This window comes from Choloepus didactylus, chromosome 9 (assembly GCF_015220235.1).
Source record: "Choloepus didactylus isolate mChoDid1 chromosome 9, mChoDid1.pri, whole genome shotgun sequence".
NCBI lineage: Eukaryota > Metazoa > Chordata > Mammalia > Pilosa > Megalonychidae > Choloepus > Choloepus didactylus.
The window spans coordinates 54131661-54150909 of record NC_051315.1 but is presented as its reverse complement, the minus strand read 5'-3'; the positions used below and the strand labels follow the sequence as shown (position 1 = coordinate 54150909).

General features: G+C 37.5%; 1 protein-coding gene across 5 annotated transcripts in view; it reads right to left on the bottom strand.

The window, feature by feature from the left end:
* LOC119544096 (sodium channel protein type 2 subunit alpha) overlaps positions 1 to 19249 on the bottom strand; it is a 169308-nt gene that overhangs the window by 92770 nt on the left and 57289 nt on the right. For 2 of the 5 annotated variants that reach the window (XM_037849226.1, XM_037849224.1), the window contains exons 1-3: positions 5534 to 5671; positions 3550 to 3867; positions 2538 to 2656 (exon numbers count right to left, since the gene is read on the bottom strand). In XM_037849226.1, coding sequence (XP_037705154.1) covers positions 2538 to 2656; positions 3550 to 3816 — 386 coding nt within the window. In that variant the 5' untranslated portion in view covers positions 3817 to 3867; positions 5534 to 5671. Of the gene's footprint in view, positions 1 to 2537; positions 2657 to 3549; positions 3868 to 5533; positions 5672 to 19249 lie in introns of those variants that run through there. The other 3 variants (XM_037849225.1, XM_037849227.1, XM_037849228.1) reach the window with 3 other exon arrangements.

Below are 19249 nucleotides of genomic sequence, written 5' to 3'. Positions count from 1 at the left end.
CCTCTGGGCTTTCTATGTCCACAATGCCTAAATTCTATGACCAGAACTTCTAAAACTGCCTTTGCCCTCTACCACTCGAAGTCTCTTTTCCAGACATCTTAAATTGGGATTCCAGGATTTTTTAGAGTGGGGAATCATAGCCTTCATGAGATTTTCCAAGAAATACATGATGTCCATACAAAAGTTTTAAGGCAAAAACAGTTAGAATCTAGAATATAGGCTACCAAGGGATGGGGTGGGGTTAGGGAATAGGGAGTTGAGGCATAAAATGTACAGGTTCCCATTTGGGACAATGGAAAAGTTTGAATGTTTGTAAAAGGGGAAATTTTAGGTTATATATATGTTACTAGAATAAAATGATTTTTCTGTAAGCCTACAACTTCTCTATTTAAAAACAAACAGAAAAAGAATGCAGACTCTAGAGACAGACTGCCTGGGTTCAAATTTGGACTCAATAAGTACTAGACATCTGAACTTGACCAAGTTACTCTATCCTTGTGTCTCAAGTTCCTTAATAACATTGTAGGAATAACAATATTACTTACCTTATAGGATTGTTGTGCCTACCATACAGAAATTCAACTCAGTTTTCTTATTAAAACAAACAAACAAACAAAAAAGCTGTCTTTCTTTAATACAGGGCTTTCATAATTCCACCTCATCATTCAGATTTAGGACAAAATAGATTTTTTTGACCCATGTAAATCTTACCTCTGTCACTTTTTCTTTATCTGATTCTCCAACTTCCAATTCATTAGTCTTTTATTTATTCAATATGTACTCTCCCAGTGCCTACTACAAACAGACTCTTGGGCTAAGTCCTGAGTTTTCCATGTAATTTCATAAATTATATACCTAATTTCATAATTATATACCTAAAGGGTATATAATTACTTTAAAATATCATGAATAATTTATGAAAGGATTTATTCAGTGCACAGATTATAAATACTCATAAAAATAATAATAGATCATAATTTATAATTCAGGAGACCCAAATGTAAATCCCTACTTTACTGTTCATTTAAAGATGTTTTTTTCTCTCTGTACAACCGACTTCTCTAACTTTAAAATCAGACATAAGAGAACACTATCTCTTAAGGTAATTTACAAAAAATTATGAAATCTTAATACATAAAATATGAATATCAAATGAAAATATGTTGATGTCTATGCAAAACCAGGGTGGAAGGTGGGGATGAACTGGAAGTTGAAAGGGGAGTGAATTCCAGAATGCCATATTTCTAAAAAATCCATTTACCACATGTCAGGCAAGCCTGGGACATGCTTTGCACCCCCTGTCCTAAGAACTGTGAAGAGTTCCCTGGACCACACTTATCCCATCTTCTGAATTCCCTATTTTATCCATTTCCTTAGCTGATCTAATTTAAACATTTTGTTAGCTTGTCAGAGGTTAGCTAAAAGTCTTAAAGTCAGGTCCTGGGCTGACAAGGTCGTGGAATCCCAGGCAATGACCCTTTCTACAGGAGAAAGAATGTTAAAAGTTGCCCTATTTGACACTTTGCTTCAATTTCAGTTTCCCCTTCTTACACCTGCTTCCTGATGCCTATCAGTCCTCATCCCAAGACTTCTCTGTTCTTCCTCTAAGTGCCCTGCCTGGCACAGCCTCAGTCTTCCAAACCTTTGCATCCTTGACTTTCCAAGCCTGGCTCTCCGCCAGACCACCCTCTCTGGTCTGCAATAAAGCCTTTCATTCTCAATTACTCTATCTGGCTTCCAGGAGTAAAACTGAATTCCTTTCCCTAACAAAGTGTCATAAATCTAGTTTCCAGGAAATAGATATTTAAAATAAGGAGAATGAAAAATAAAATGAGGATGTTATGGGTAGACAGACATAAAGCCTTTGGAGAGCACTAATTGTTCAGAAACTGTGACCCTGGCAAAAGAGAAAGAAAGAAAGGGAGAGAGAAGAGATAAAGGGGAAGGGAAAGAGGGAAAAAGGAAGAAATAGGATGGTAAATCAATGGGAATGCTATTGAGAAAAATATTTAAAGAAATATTTGAAAAGTTAGTTTTTAAAAAGTCACAATTGTAAACATTTCCTAGCAATACTTTTAAATGCTGAAATGAAGAGCAAAAAGAAGTAAAATTAAGACAAAAATATGTAAAAGTGTACAATTCAAATTATGTTTATGTTTTCCAAATGGAAAAACAGCAAAGAACATTTGCTTATGGAGTTTGTTCCGTTATATAACATAAAATTTAAAGACCTGTAAAAGGAAACCTGGTAATGGTCAAATTAATGGAAAAAGCTTAGCTGTAGCAAACAGTTCATTAGAGATTAGAGGAAGAATGAAAGGGAGAAGAAATGAGTCAGGTAAAAGAGAAATACTTAGAAGATTAGAAAAACTAGTACACTTGCCCATGACCCTATTATGCAATGTGCTAACTTTTGAGTAAGAAGAAAGAGCCCATAACACTGCCAGCCACATATATTTTGAAAAAAAAAAAAGCTCTATTTGAAAATTCAGTCAAGTAGCAAAATCACATTAAGTGACAATTTGCAAAAAGGATATGAATGTACCAAAATCTTAATAGCTAATTTTCTAATAGGGTTGAAGGGAGTTAAAATGTACAGGGCAGAGGTGGCACTGAATCGAGAGATTGCTTTCCCTTTATTCAATACTATAAATGTCTGAAAAAGAAAAACACAACATGTAAAACAGAATTTAAGATATATATAAAGGACATTGTAAGATAAATGTGAGAACATTATTTAGAAATCATTGCCCTATAAAAAATATGCTGAAATACTAATTACCAACATATGACATGATGATGGTGTTATTTCTTTTTGAGCACTATAAATTCTACTAAATTTGATGAGGATTTAAAGAAGAAAATAAAGAACATTTGGTTAATGCCAAAGGAATTCTTAATATCAAATTTTAGTATCAGTATCTGTCAACTGCATTTATAATTCACATAAAACACAAAAACGAGACTTTACTTATGCAGGGAAACAAAAATTTTCTCATGAGGACTTCAGGGTTTTACAGGTGTGTTCTTTGCTAGAACTCTTTTGGCACTTGCAAGACACCTGCTATTATTTCTTCTGTAGAGTCACAGAAAGGATAATGTCTAGTATGAAGGCATAAACTTTCTAAAGATCAAGTCATCTTTTATAGAATTAGAAAGCATAAAGAGGTCTTTAGATATTGCTCATGGAAAGATAAAGCCAGGTTTTCATAAACAGTTCTTGGTTTTCACTTTTTGCTTCCCTACCTTGTAAGAGAATTGTGGTCAATTTTCACTCTATTTAAGAATATGAGTGGCATTCAAGAAGGCAAATAGCTTTTTGTACTTCCTCAATCCCCCACTGCAAGATGCCTTCTCAGTTCTCTGTGTATTGTGAAAATAGAGGTTTAGATGGGTGCTTCCGAAAGACTTGCAGGGAAATGGGCTCATTATATGGTCAGTGATACCTTAGAGGGGAGGGGACCCAGCATTCTTTACCAGACACCCTGGGATTAGCACTGAAGCAATTAGTATGTAAGGAAAGTAAAGGCAACTTGACTCAGAACTCACTTTCTTATTGATATAGTATGGGTCCAGGTCCTCCAGGGGCTCTGACACCATCTCTGGAGGAATGTCTCCGTAGATGAATGGAAGGGATTTTCCTGCTTCCAAGTCACTATTTGGCTTGGGGCCATTTTCATCATCTTCATCCTTGCGCTCTTGTTTGGGTCTCTTAGCTTTCTCTTCTGCAATGCGTTGTTCAATAGCAGCAAGGGATTCCCTGGTGAAGAAGCGGAAGCTGTCAGGTCCTGGCGGTACCAGCACTGACTGTGCCATCTTTTCATCCTGCTCCTTTAATCACTGTTTAGCTCCTTGCATAAGAAAGTGCTACAGGAACAGGGGGAAAAATAACAGCCATTAGGATAAAAGGTGACTGTGGTAATTGCATGAGATTGAGATAAAATACATAAACCAAGATATCTACAATATTTCTACAAGGAAGTTATATTTGGCATTCAGAGAATTCTGCACTCATTCATTTGTTTTCACAGAGATCTATCTTCCACATTCAGTAGGTGTCTGTTAGGTGATCTAATCTCCCACACCCCAAATATTTTAAATGATCATGCTACTTGAGGTAAAATATCCAATTCAGTGCTCAGAAATGGAGGACACTGGTTTGTGCTTGCTGTTTCACTTGTGTGAATATTTTGGCAGCCATCTTTTTCAGCATCCTTTCTGAAAAAAACATCAGATCATCTAAAATAAGAGATGAAAAAATCACACGAAATTGTGGAACATGGGCTGTGCAAGAATCTTGCACATAATTCTCCATTTTTTTCCGTTCCCATTGGCCCACTTTACCACCTTTTAAGTGCTTATTCAAAATTAACACACCTGGTAAAGAGTTCTGGATATTCTGAAATCCTAGGCTACAGAAAACATAGGTAGATACTGCTTGAAAGCAAGGGGATGGGGGAAGGAACAAGGGCTGCCCAATTGTTTATGGAATTGCTCGGAAGCTGCACAGGAAGGTACCCAGCTCCTGCCAAACGGGCAGGAAGTCACAGAGGTCCTGTAGCTTAGACCCCCTGGCTTAGCAAGCTGCTGCTAACTAGTGTAATTGCTTCTCAAATTAACAAAATTGCAGTACCTAAGAAATATCCTAGGGATAGCTCATTTCCTCAAATAGTGCCCATTTCACAAAAATCCAGCATAGTAGTCTAAGAGTATCCATTTCAGAATTTGGACTTGCAAAAAAAAAAAAAAAAAAGTTCAAGATAGTTATACCTTTTAAGAAAACTCCTATTATACGGATCTTTGCTATAACATAAATTGAGTTTTACTGGCATTCTACTTATATTTTTTTATACTAAAGTATATAACTTAACAGAGGACACTACTCATACCAAATATTATCTCTGAACCTGCAGCAAGAGTTCTATTCTATTTAAAACAATACAACGAAGTCTTGACTCTTGAATGCCATCTGTACAAAATCATTTGTCTATTTTTTCCTTCTTAAGAAAAAAAACAATCTGCTTTAACCCCTGCACCACAAGAATGAGAGCTGCCATTTAAATGTATGAAATGCATTTTCTAAGAGTAAAATTCATTAATATCCAGTTAATCTCTGCAGCAGATGCCAGAGAAAACAGACGGAAATCTAAAAAACATAAGCTACTGTACCATTTCTATAACATTTTCTATTGAATTAGACCAGGACCTTTTAGACATCAGCAGGGCTGCAATGAGTTCATATTAGCAGACTGTCCTCTCAGTATCACAATGTCTCCATAACATCCCTCATTTTCCTCACCCATCCCCAGAGTCCTCTCATGCCCAGCTACAGGCATAAGCAGGAAGATGGTCCCTACACTCTCCGGGGAGGGAACTGCCATGCCTGGATGCTCTAATAGAAGAGACAAGCTAAAACATGCAGCTAGCAGCTTCAAAACGAAAGTGGTCCCCCCTGAATATTCCCCAAGGATTCTACAGTAAAGGTAGAGGAGCATCACGGAGAATAAGCATAATAAGAATATTAAAACATTACCCCTGCAGAATCTTTTACACCCAGAGTTTGGGATTGATAAACTGGCACCAAGAAGACAGCAGCTAAAATTCCATCATGCTTTTTTGCTTTTTTTCTTTCTTTTTTTTCTTCTTCTTCTTTTTTTTTTTTAATTCTCCTTCAAAGACCACACCTAACTTCCTGTAAAAGGATTCTGGTAACTGAAGTAAGAACAGGCATTTCCTGTGCGAGGACTACAAAGTGATATTGCTTTAACTACCGCTAGAGGGCGAGGAAATGAGAAGAGAGGCACTTTTACGGTGTATACACAGACATGAATACCAAGCAGCCCAAAGCTTTCAGCTTTTAAGACTTTGCTAATTTCAATTATTAATTTTGTTAACGGATAATGCTTCTGTTCATGCTTTATATTTGCCACGCCAGAAAGTCATTCAATCAATACACATAATTCAAATTAAAAGTAAAGACCACACTCCACTTTGTCTAGTTTATGGATGGATGAGTAGAAAAATAGGGGAAAGAAACAGACAAAGGTACCCAGTGTTCTTTTTTACTTCAATTGCTCTTTTTCACTCTAATTATTATTCTTGTTATTTTTGTGTGTGTGCTAATGAAGGTGTCAGGGATTGATTTAGGTGATGAATGTACAACTATGTAATGGTACTGTAAACAATCGAAAGTACGATTTGTTGTGTATGACTGCATGGTATGTGAATATATCTCAATAAAATGAAGATAAAAAAAGAAAAAAAAATAAAAGTAAAGAGACAGTAAATAGTGAAGAGTTAAAAATAAAAACTCACGTATAAAAACAATTATATTAATGAAAGTCCTACATACAGTAAGATTTAACATTAGCCTCAGCCCCAGAGTATCTGAAATCCAGTGAAATACTTTGTTAATTAATTAATAAATTAATTTGTTAATTAACTTTGTTAATTTGTACCATACCAAGTTACCTTTCCCCAGGAAAAAAATTAACCTGATGATACAGCAACCTTATTTTGTCTCTGACTTAAGTGATAGAAAAGCAATCAGAAAAGAATTGAAAAGCCAGTGAGAACCTAAATCCCAATCTTTCAGCTAAAATATAGCTAACATTTAAGGCTTAAAATGTGCCAGTCACTGGGCTAAGTTCTTTGCATGCACTTGTATCATTTCATCTTCCTCCAAATCCTATCAGTTAAATGCTCTCATGATCTCTGTTTGAAAACTGAAGAAATAAGGTACATGGGGCTTAGGAAAAGTGGCCTGAGACCATACAGGCAGAATTCAAACTCAAAGTCTGCCGACACCAATAATCTGTGAACATTAGTCAGCCCATCAAAACAAAACAAAACAAAACAAAACACACCACTTGCTCATGTAAGTAAAGCCTAAAGAAAGGATTAAATAAATATCAGGCAATGGCACCAATAATAATAATCATAAACCATCCTAATTACTAACTCAATATATTCTGCATATTTTGTAGTCTCACTACTTTCATTAAAAAATGTATTTTTGGAAAACAACAAAGGGAAGGTATAGCCAGAAAGATTTTTTTAGTCATTCTAGCAGGTCTCTTCTGTTTTATAAGGGACTAAAGACTAAGTCAAACTGACTTAGGCAAAAAAAAAAAAAAAGGGAGGGGGTTTGGGGGTTTGGGAAGGGATTTATTGTTTCATGTAACTGAATACTTTGTCCAGAGCTAGATTTAGAGATGGCATGATTCAGGACCTCAAATGATATTACCAGCACCTAGTTACAGTCATCCTTTGGCTCTGATTTCAATAGCGATAGCTTTTCTAGGGATTCTTGTTTTGTTGTAGTAGGATGCTTAAGTAGCTCCAGCCTCCCAATCTCCCAGACATAAATCTAGTAGGAACAAAGACCCAGAAAAAAAATCTCATTCCATCTCATTGACTCTATTGGGTTACAGGCTCATGTCCAGGGGAATGTCGTGGTTTGATTGGCCTCCGCTAAATCACATATTTGAATCTTGGGAAGTGGATGGCAAACTCACTTGAAGCTATGAACAAATGGATTGGTGGTGGTGGTACAGAGGCTCTCTTCAATAGCAAAGCTGGGTTGCTACTCCTGGAATAAGGGGAGATTGATGCTGGGCAGCAAAAACAAAGTTCGTTACTTGTGGCCATGTAAAATTGTTTAGCTGCTGTGTAAGACAATTTGATGGTTCCTCAGAAAGTTAACTATAGAATGACCATATGACCAGCAATCCCACTTCTAGGTATATACCCCAAATAGTTGAAAGCAGGGACTCAAACAGATATTTGCACACCAATGTTCATAGCAACATTTTTTCATAATTGCCCAAAGATAGAAACTACCCAAGTTTCCATCAACTGAAGAATGGATGAACAAAATGTGGTATATACATACAATAGAATATTACTCAGCTGTAACAAGGAATGAAGTTCTGATACATGCGACAACAAGGGTGAACCTTCAAGACATCATGTTGATTGAAATAAGTCAGAAACAAAAGGACAAATTTTTTGTGACCTCACTGATATGAAATAATTAGAATAAGCAAACTCATAGTGTCAGAATCTAGAAAATAGGTTACCAGGGGACAGAGTGTGGACAGGGAATAGGGAGTTAAGGCTTAAAATGTATAGAGTACCTATGTGGATAACATGGAAATATTTTAGTAATGGATTATGGTGATGATAGCACAACATTATGAACATAGCTGTCAGCACTGAAATGTATATCTGAATGTGGGTAAAAGTTGAAATATTAGGTTAAATATATGGTAATGGAATGAAAAATTTAAAAAAAATCCGTGAAACTGTACTACAAAGTGAACCCTAAGTTAAACCATGGACTACAGATAATAGTAAAATTATTAAAATGTGTTATCATCAATTATAACAAATGTACTACACCAGTGCAAGGTGTTAATAATAGGGGGGTTATGGTAGGAATATGCTGGAAGCAAAGTAAAAAATAATAATAATAAGGGAGTACATAGGAATCCTGTATTTTATGCATGATCATTCTATCAACCCACAATTTCTTTAATAAAAAATAAAAAACCAAGAGTGCCTTCTAATCTCATAATGGTCACCCATATAGTGCTTCTGTACTTGGAGAGTAACATTATCAGCATGCAGCTATAGATGTCTTCCATGTATACCATCTTAGAGATCATGCAAGATGTTTAGAAGATTCCTTTCCCCAATGTAAGTTGTCCTTCAGTTGGAAGTAGTAGAGGCAGAATTTGAACTTATGCTGTCTTGCTACAGAGTCCAGGTTCTTAACCATCATGCAATTCTTCTCAAGCCTTTTTGCCAGAGTTATTCACCATTGGGCACACACCAAAACATGTGCTTTTTCTTTTATATTAGTTATAGGGTCACCCCTTTCTTTCCCATTGATCCTAACAAGTGAGCATGGTGGAATGTTAACCACCATCATTTTAGAATATTTAAAAGGGTGAAAACCAAATGTTTTACCAAAATCTAAGTCTTATATTGAGAAACACCTGAATATGTTTTCAATCTCAAAGAGAGTTTTCCGTACTACAGATTTGAAATAAGAATTAATCTTTTTCTCTAATTTCCCAACATGCAGTTTTCAGAAATTATGCACATTAGTTTTTTAATTTGAAGTTTTTTAATTAGAGAAGTTGTAAGTTTACAGAATTATGCATAAAATACAGGGTTTCCATATACCACCCTATTTTTAATACCCTGCATCAGTATGGTGCATTGGTCACAACTGATAAAAGAACATTTTTATAACTGTACTATTAACTATATGTATTAGTTAGAGTTCTCTAGAGAAACAGAATCAACAAGAAATATCTATAAATATAAGATTTTATAAAAGTGCCTCATGCAACTGTGGGTATGCATGAGTCCAAATTCCATAGGGCAGGCAGCAAACTGGCAACTCCAATAAAGATGTTCGATGAACTCCTCAGGCAGTGAACAGGCAACTTCAATGAACGTGTTTGAGAACTCCTCAGGAATGAACTGGCAACTTTGATGAATTAGTCAAGAAGTGCTTCTCTGGTTAGCCAAAGAAGAAGTGAAGGTCCTCTATCTGTCTCACTTAAAAGTCTTCAACTGATTGTATTAAATCTAGCAGATTGAATTCTCTCATTGTGGAAGACACACCCTTCGTTGAAGTAATCAGTCACAGCTGCAGCCAATTGACTGCTGATTTAATAAACCAGTCTTCTGGTTTATTAACCAGCCACAAATGTCCTTGCAGTAACCTTTAAGCCAGTGCTTGCTTGACTAGACACCTGGGTACCATCACCTGGCCAAGCTGACACAAGAACCTAACCATCACACTATAATTCATGGTTTACATTAAGAGACACTGTTTGTGAGAACAAATGAATGTCAACCATGTAGAGTGTTGAAAAAGGGATGGTATTTGGGATAAAACATAATCAAAGCAAACTGGAGTCTATGGTCAACAGTAACATTGTAATATGCTTCCATTAAATGTAACAAAGGCAATATACCAAAGCTAAATGTGTATGAGAGGGGGATATAAGGGAGGGATATGGGATTCTTGGTAGTGGTGTTGTTTTCTGTCCTTACTATTGTATTGTAGGACATTTTATTTTTCTTTTTATTATCTTTTTTAATATTTGCTAAAAAAAAACTTTTTTTGTAGTAATCAATATGTTCAGGTGCTTACTGTGGTGATAAATGTACATCACCTTGAAACCTTGAACAACTGACTGTACTCTGTGGATAAATGTATGGTATGTGAATATATCTCTATAAAATTATAGGAAAAAAAATATAGATAAGGGTAAAAGTGCTGGAGAAAACATGGAAGAGGGATGTACCTATTAACTGTTGATAAGGAGGCAGAATGATGTAGCCTTTCTGGAGGTCAGTATGGTGGTTCCACAAGAAGCTAAGTATGTGGGGGCCATAAGGTCCTGCAATGTCATTATGGGGTATGTACTTGGAAGATCTGAGAGCAGAGACATGAATGGACATTTACACACTGGTATTTATGGAGGCAGTATTCATGATTTGCAATGGGTGGAGGTGGCCTAAGGGTATGTTGACTGAGGAACAGAATGGTGAACTGTGGTGTATGCATATAATGGAATACTGAGCAACTACAAGAAGGAGTGAAGCTGTGAGACATGCAACGAGGTGAATGGATCCTGCAGATGGCATTTTGAGTGAATGAAGTATGCCAGAAACAAAGGCAAACACTATAATGCCTCACCAATATGGACTAACTACAATGTGTAAACTCAGAATTGAATCTTAGAGCACAGCCTAACAGGGGAACGTTATTGTAATGGTCCCTAGATTGTAAGCTCTTACAGCAATCAAATCTACTCCAGAATTATAATGGCTATCTCCAAACTCTGAGATGCTGATCCCTTTGTGTATAACCTGATTGGTCTCTAGAACACTGGGTATCTGTGTGATACCTGAAACTCAGAGCTAGAGCTTGGCAGATATGAATGTCAGTATTAGTGCATACAGCAACTGTTTAAAAAAAAAATGCTGAAAAAGGGCCCAGACTTCAGTTAGAGATATGAATGAAGCAGATCTGGTTAAGTCTAGGGCAAATCAGGCCAAAGGGTAAAGGTTGAAACTGTGTGTTAAAACTACAGTTTCCATGTGAGACCAAGGGAAGAGATGTTCATTTGGTGCAGGATCTGTATTTTCTAAACAATATAACTTCTACAGGCAGTTTGTTCAAACACCACAACTACATGGAACTTTGAATAGGAAGTGAGATGGTGGTAGGTTTGTATAGGTTAGAGTGAAATAGCGACATACCCCAAAGTAATTTGGGCCAAGAATAAAAATATTTATGCAGGGTCCCGCTGAGGAGCTGGGGGAAAATGTGGAAGTGTTGGACTTCCTCACCTGGATTGTTGCTGATGTTCTCAAAAACATTGAGGACTGACGGCTTGGTATGCTGAATCCTCTATCTTGGGATTTGTCCCTTATGAAGCTTGTTACTGCAAAGGAGAGACTAAACCTGCATATAGTTGTGCCTAACAGTCTCCCCCTGAGTGCCTCTCTCTAGCTAAGCTAACTGGGCAGGTGAACTCACTGCCCTCCCCACTACGTGGGACCTGACTCCCAGGGGTGTAAATCTCCCTGGCAATGCAGAATATGACTAGGGAATGAATCTGGACCCAGCATCATGGGATTGAGAATATCTTCTTGACCAAAAGGGGGATGTGAAATGAAACGAAATGAAGTTTCAGTGGCTGAGATATTACAAATGGAGTCGAGAGGTCACTCTGGTGGACATTCTTACACACTATATAGATAATCCTTTTTAGGTTTTAATTGGAATAGCTAGAAGTAAATACCTGAAGCTATCAAACTGCAACCCAGTAGCCTTGACTCTTGAAGATAATTGTGTAACAATGTAGATTACAAGGGGTGACAGTGTGATTGTGAAAACCTTGTGGATCACACTCCCTTTATCCAGTGTATGGATGGATGAGTGGAAAAATGGGGAAAAAACCTAAATGAAAAAATAGGGTGGGGGGGGTGATTTGGGTGTTCTTTTTTATTTTTATTTTTTGTTCTGATGCTGATTCTTTCTGGTGTAAGGAAAATATTCAAAGATAGATTGGGGTGATGAATGCATAACTATATGATACTACTGTGAACAGTTGATTTTACACCATGGATGATTTATGGTATGTGAATATATCTCAATAAAATTGAATTTAATTAAAAAAGATACACTGTTTGTGATGTACAGTCCTATGTTGTTGTTTTTTTAATTTTTTTATTCTAGTAACAAATATGCAACCTAAAATTTCACCTTTTAACCACTTTCAAACATATAATTCAGTGCCATTAATTTTGTTCACACTGTTGTGCTACCATAACCACCATCCATTGCCAAAATTTTCCATCACCTCAAATGGAAACTCTATATAGTTTAAGCATTAATTCCCCATTCCCTAGCCCCATTCTAGCCCCTAGTAACCTATATTCTAGTTTCTGACTCTATAAATTTCATATCAGTGAGATAATACAATGTTTGTTCTTTTGTGTCTAGCTTATTTCACTCAACATGACGTCATCAGGGTTCATTTTTGTTTTTGCATATATTAGAACTTCATTCCTTGTTACAGCTGAGTAATAATCCATTGTATAAGTATGCCACATTTTATTTATACATTCATCTGTTGATGGATACTTGATTACTTCCATCTTTGGCAATTGTGAATAATGCCACTATGAACATCGTGTGCACAAATATCTGTTTGAGTCCCTGCTTTCAATTATTTGGGGTATTTACCTAGAAGAGGGATTGCCAGGTCATAAGGTAATTCTATCCTTAACTTTCTGAGCAACTGCCAAACTCTCTTTCACAACAGCTGCACCATTTTACATTCCTAACAGATATGAATGGGTGTTCCTATTTCTCTACATCCTCTCCAACACTTGTAACCCTCTGTTTTTTTTTTTTAATAGTAGCCATTCTAGTTGGTGTGAAATAGTATCTCATTGTGGTTTTGAGTTCGTGCACATTAGGTTTCCTTCCACTTGCTCTGACCCTTGTTAACCCCACACTGATGTTCGACAAGAATGCTATATGACAAATTACTTCAAGACTCTTAAACTTCATTCAGTTGCCTTACTTTTCAGATGGAAGTGTTTGTATTATAGCTTTTAAAGCCAGATACTATATATTGAAGACCCTTGATTAAAAGGAAAGACAAACAATATTATTTTAAGTTTCCAGAAAAGAAAGAATGCAAGAATTGGTTTTCTTAGTTCTGGTGACTGTTCTATCATCTTTCCCTTTCAATGTCTTGTTTCCTTTCATCGTCTCATTTAAATAAGATTATTAATTTTCCTCATATATTTTCTAAATTAAAATGTAAAAAAATTATGCCATATTATTCCACATGATTAACATTTTCAAAATATAGTAGTTATATGAGATACAGGGAAATAATAAAGCAAGGATGTATAGGAATAAATATTATATAAGTCTAATATCACTCCACAGAGGATCCACATTTATAATAATAAGTACTCTAAAGATAAATATACTTTATACTAAGGAAATGATTGGCCTATTAAATCTCATACATAAGTGAATAATAATATAGTAGTTTATATTTTAATTAGTGGTTGTGATAAGTGCATAAAAAAACTTTAGAGAATTTTTAACTAAGAGTTAAGAATGATGAGAAAGTCTGAAGAACATCTTTTTCTTCAAATGATCTTCTCCAATTTTCCATTGTTATCTTTTAGTTTACAACAGTATATTAGAGTAACAGAAACATACACTATGAAAAGATTTGCTAGATGTTATATTAAGATTCATTTTCCTGATTTTCTAGTTTCCTTAATCCATACGTTTGCCTATTTTGTCATGGACTTTTTGATTATTACTTGATGTTCCTGTATGATCTTCTCTCTTCAGCCTGGCTTTACTAGCTCACTTTTATAACTAACAATTTCCATAAGGGGGAGAAAATTCTGAGCAACCACATTTATATGCTTTTTTCTGTTACAGATTAACAACGAGGATAATAGAAAATAAAATACTTCAGTATTTCAGTATGTACTGTACAGATAAACTGTCATTTTTCCTTAAATGCTATGTTTAGTTCCAATATGAAACTTTTATTTTCAGTACTTCCTATTCATATTATATTAACTTGAGCGATATTCTTTATAAAAGTACAGGTATTCCTTGAAAAGACTATGTTTTAGAATCAATTTTGAGTCTTTTTTTTTTTTTTACAGAAATGTACACCAATTTTATCATGATAATCCTGGAAAATATTCAATTTATAGATAATCACTGTCTTATTCTGCCAGGTTACTATGAAAAATACCACACAGTGGGCTGGCTTAAACAACGGGAATTTATTGTCTCATGTTTTGGAGAGTAGAAATCCAAAATCAGGGCATTAGCAAGACCATGCTTTCTCCCCGAACTTGGTAGCATTCTGGTACTGGCTTTCTGCAATCCTCAAGGTTCCTTGGCTTGCATCTCTGCCTCCCTTCAAAGTGATGTTTCTCTCCTTGTATCCGCTTTTTGGTTTTCACCAGTTTCCAGCTTCTTCCTGTGTGGCCTTCTGCGACTTCTGTGTCTGAATTTCTGCTTATAAAGGACTCCAGTAATACAGATGAAGGCCACCTGATTCAGTTGGACCACACCTTAACTAAAAACAGTATCTTCAAAAGGTCCTATTTAAAAATAATTCACACCCACAGAAACATGGATTAAGATTAAGAACATGCCTTTTGATGTGGTACCTCATTCACTCTACTACAGTCATTTTATATTTAACTTTCCTGGGGAAAATAAATCAACTATATAAAATGAGATACGCCTATGTATTTATACAAGCATTTTAATTTTATTGCAGTTACAGTGGCAGATCCTTTTCTATATCATTTCCTAATCTTTGTAAGTATTAAATGCATGTTAGTATACATACATGAACTAATTAAACTTCTCTAAATGGCTCATCAGGGGGAAGGCCACCTCTAATCTGCTTACACGTTTGTTTTTTTATGAATGGATTATGCTGCGATCACGGAATTCTACTTCTGAATCTTAATGATCAGGTAAGGAAGAAAATTTTCTAGGGTATTGTTCTCCCCATGAGGGTGGGGCACTTTCATTTATATTAAATAGTTGAAATATATCCAGCTCAGTTTTCCTTCTTCCTTCTGTTGTTTCCTTGAGGTTTTCTATCTTAACCTTTTTCCATCCTCAGCCCTTATCCTCTTCCAGGGGAGGAGTAAGAAGCAGCCCCTAAACTCTTCTGTGTGGTAGCAGATCTGAGAGTCTGGACATCTTCCCCATGTCACAATAAGCAGGCAGAACCCGGAGCTGAAGGTCTTTGGAAGACAAAAACAATGCTCAAAAGATAGCTACATTTCAATGGGTCCTAGATACTACAAAATGTGTGTGTGCATGTGTGTGTGTGTGTGTGTGTGTGTGAGTGAGTGAGTGTAAGAGGGGTGGGGAGAGAGAGAGAGAACTAGAGAAGAGAGAATGAGATCATAAGAGATCATAGGTGGGTCTGTTTCTTCAAATCAAGTTGACATGACCTAAATTCTGGCACTCTACTCACTTTTTGATATTAGTTATTTCCTTTAATACTTGCAATATGTTGCAATATGTTGTGAAGAAAGTAGTAGTGCTATTATTTTACATGGCTTATGAAGGTCATGTCATGTAGTTTGCCATTACCATACAGAGCCAAAGTTTAAACTCATGTGTGCCTGATTTCAAATTCTAAGTACTTTCATTGTTCCATTTTCCCCTCAGAAGAGAGGAATGTATCTTTGAGATACAGGGTGAGAATGGTAATGTGAAATAGCTCTGATTTTTTAAAAGTCACTGAATCCCTATCTGTATCTAAGATATTTGTAGAATCCATAGGCCCACTCCTACTTGGACAAAGTGGTGATTTTACTAGGAACAACTTAGGTTCCCCCTTATAACATTGCTATTGTGGAGTTAGCTTGACTTCTGCTTCAAAGCAGAAATTATCTCCTCAACATCTTTTGTGTACCATAATGAGTACACTGGTCCCAGGCACAGACGAGGAAACTTATATGTTGACCTGACTGGTGACTCTCAGTCCTTGGCTTCCAGGTAAATTCACCTTAGCCTTTTCTGATCATGCCTTCTGACCTCTGACTTTCCCAAGTTTATCTTTTCCCTCCTGCTTCCTAACTGTAAGCATCATGAAAAGTTTCAACAATAATGTAGGCTTTTTTCCTCATACTCATTTTCTGATGAGCTGTCCTCCTCCTGGGTCCCGTTTACACCTGTATGACAGTGCTCTCAGTGCAAATCCCTTGTCCTGAACCCTCATTCAGGATCTGGTCACCTACCAACAATCTCTCCTTGGATGTCTGTTCTCAGAATGTCAAACTAACATTTCCAAAATTGAATTTATCTTCCCCTGTAATCTAGGATGTTGGAAGAAATCTAAGCCATTTCATAAATGGTGCACTTCCTTTGATGGCAACAATTCCTTCTATTTTCCTAAATTAGAAGTATTTGTGTTGCACTAGATGGTTTCCTTCCCTTCATTTAATTTATGATTGCTGTCACCAAGTCGTGATATTCCTACCACCCCTAAAAAAAAACTTTTAGGATTGGCTGCACCTTCACTTCCACCAATGTGCATCAGATACAGATCCAGGACAGGACACATCATCCATTCATTCAACAAATAATGGCCAGTTGCTTGGGTGAAAAACCTTGGAGCCATCTTTGATTCCTCTCTTTTTTATACCCTACCTCATATCTATCAGGTACACCTGTTGCTCCTATGTTCAAAATGTGTCTCGAGTTCAACCACTTTTCACTTTGTCCCCTGTTAGTACCCTGGTCCAAGTCACCACTGTCTCTCCCTTGGATTATTTCAATAGCCAGGAGTGGCTACAAAAATGAAAATGCTGGGGCTCTTATTCAAACATCAGGGAAAAAGAGGGCTGTTTAAGCCACTAAAATATATCTTTTTTCATATGTAAGCCAACTTTCTCTTGATCTGTCATGGAGAGTTTTGATTGTTTGACTGTTGCTATTTAATGTTGAGCTGCCTCAGGCAAGGAAATATTCATCCTTGCAGGGTAAGTGCACAGCTGCCCCGGTGCATGGATGCCCCTTGACTCCAGTGGAAGCTTACATCTGACTCACTTGCTGCCAGGTTTCCCCTCCCACCAGCTGCTGGACTGAAGTGCAGTGCCCTGGTTGGGATCAGAGAAGTCAATCTCCCCTTCCCAGGAGCCTGTCACCCCAACAAAGAGATTGCCACCTTCACATCTGTAGGCACCTGGGTTGGAGGTTGGTGAGAGGTTCTCTCCCAATGACTCATTCACTTCCACTGCTGCTACCAGTCAGCCCAGGTATAAGCTCCTGACCCCAGCTTTACCCTTGCTGTGTACAAGTCCCCAACAGAGGTGAAGGGCAGCAGAACATAGGCCTCTCCCCATACCAGCAACCAGTAGTCTCCGTGGAAGGGTAGCAATGATCAATGAGCAGGAGTGGGGAGGGGGTGGCTGAGTGGTCTCTGAGGAACCAGCAGGGGTGGGAGTGGCAGAGTCTGTCCCAGGGAAATAAGGAGGCAGCTGGCAGCAGGACAAATGTGGGCCAGAGGCACCAAGTCACCAGCGCATGCTCCATTGTCCCATCGGACTTCACTTACAAACTAAAATTTAATGAAATTATTAAGAATTTCAAGATGATGACTGCAGAGCATTAGACCCTAAGTGTGGGGCCCTTCTGAACATGTGGCCCTACCTGAATGCCCATGAAGCCAGCCCGAGCATTGGCCTCTAAACTGGTCTCCCTGCTTTACTTTTGTCCTCTTATACTTTATTCTCAGTAGTCAGAGTGATTCTTTCAAAACACAAGACAAACTGAACCACCTCTCAACTGTTAAGAACTCTGCAATGACTCTCCATCTCAGTCAGAGAAATAGCCAGACTATGAACACAGGCCTGCAAGATCTGTCCTCCTCTACATCTTCTCCATTTTTCCTCCTGCCCTTCATTTTCGCAGTCATTCTCTTCCAAGAACTCTGGACTTCTCACTGTTCCTACATCACTCCAGACACATTACCAGCTCAAGGTTTTGTCCTTGCGCTTCTCTCTGCCTGAAATTCTCCTCCCAACCCCAGATATTTGCATAGCCCATTCCCTTATTTCCTATTAATTTTTGCTCAAATGTGACCTTCTCAGTAATGCCTTCCCAGACCGTGCTAAATAAAATTGCACACAAACCCCTACACTCACACACAGACACACACAGATACACACACACGCTCTAACCACATCTGCCTTATATCTCTTCATAGCTTCAACTGCCCCTAATATACCATTTATAATAGTGTCTTCATCCACTGGAATGTAAACTGGTGTCTTAGGTTAGGTTCTGCAGAAGCAGACACTGCTATGAGGCTTATTGGGCAAGTGATTTATTAAGAAGGTGCTTTCAGGTGAAAACAGTAAGGAAATGAGGAAAGCTACAGGTCTGGAAAGGTTAGAAACCAAGCAAGGGTGTGATTTACAGTAAAGCCCTATGTAGGTTAGCCTTAGCCTGATCCTATGGGAGAACTCTTAGAGTTTGTCCCTACCTGAGGTGAGGATCTGGACTTTCATGTGACTGCAACAGTCAGTCATGGGCCAAGGGTGTGGGTGGCAATGCCAACCCTCAGGCACTTCAGTCTCTGTGCTAGTGTGTGAACAATGACTCAACCTGAAAACAGACCTCCAAAAAGAGGCATAGGTGCAGACTCGTAGAAGCAAGAACACTCAGCTGCCAGAGGAGGGGCACACAGAAACAATAAAAGGGACTGAGATAATCTGGTTTGGGTAAAGCAACAAGATGCCCACTATACTAAATGAGAGCAAGGGATTTTTTTTTTTTTCTTTTCTTTTCTTTTTACTTTTGCATCCTCAGTGCTTAGGACAATCTCTGGCAGAGTAGGGGCTGAATCCATGTATAAGTGATTGCATTAAATACTTTCTATGGTCCAGGCACTATAATAGCCTGGATACATAGAAGCAGACAAAATAGTCATAGGACTTCCCAAAAACCCAATTCCTGTTTCCAGTTCCCCTCTTTCTGTTAAAGGCACCATCTTCTCTTGCTTTCAGGTTCACACACCTCACCATCATCTATTTTCCTCTCCCTTGCCCTGCTCTCCAACAAGTTCTGTCAACTGAGTCTCTGAAATTTCTCTTGTATCTCTCTCTCCTCTTCTCCCATTGCCAATGC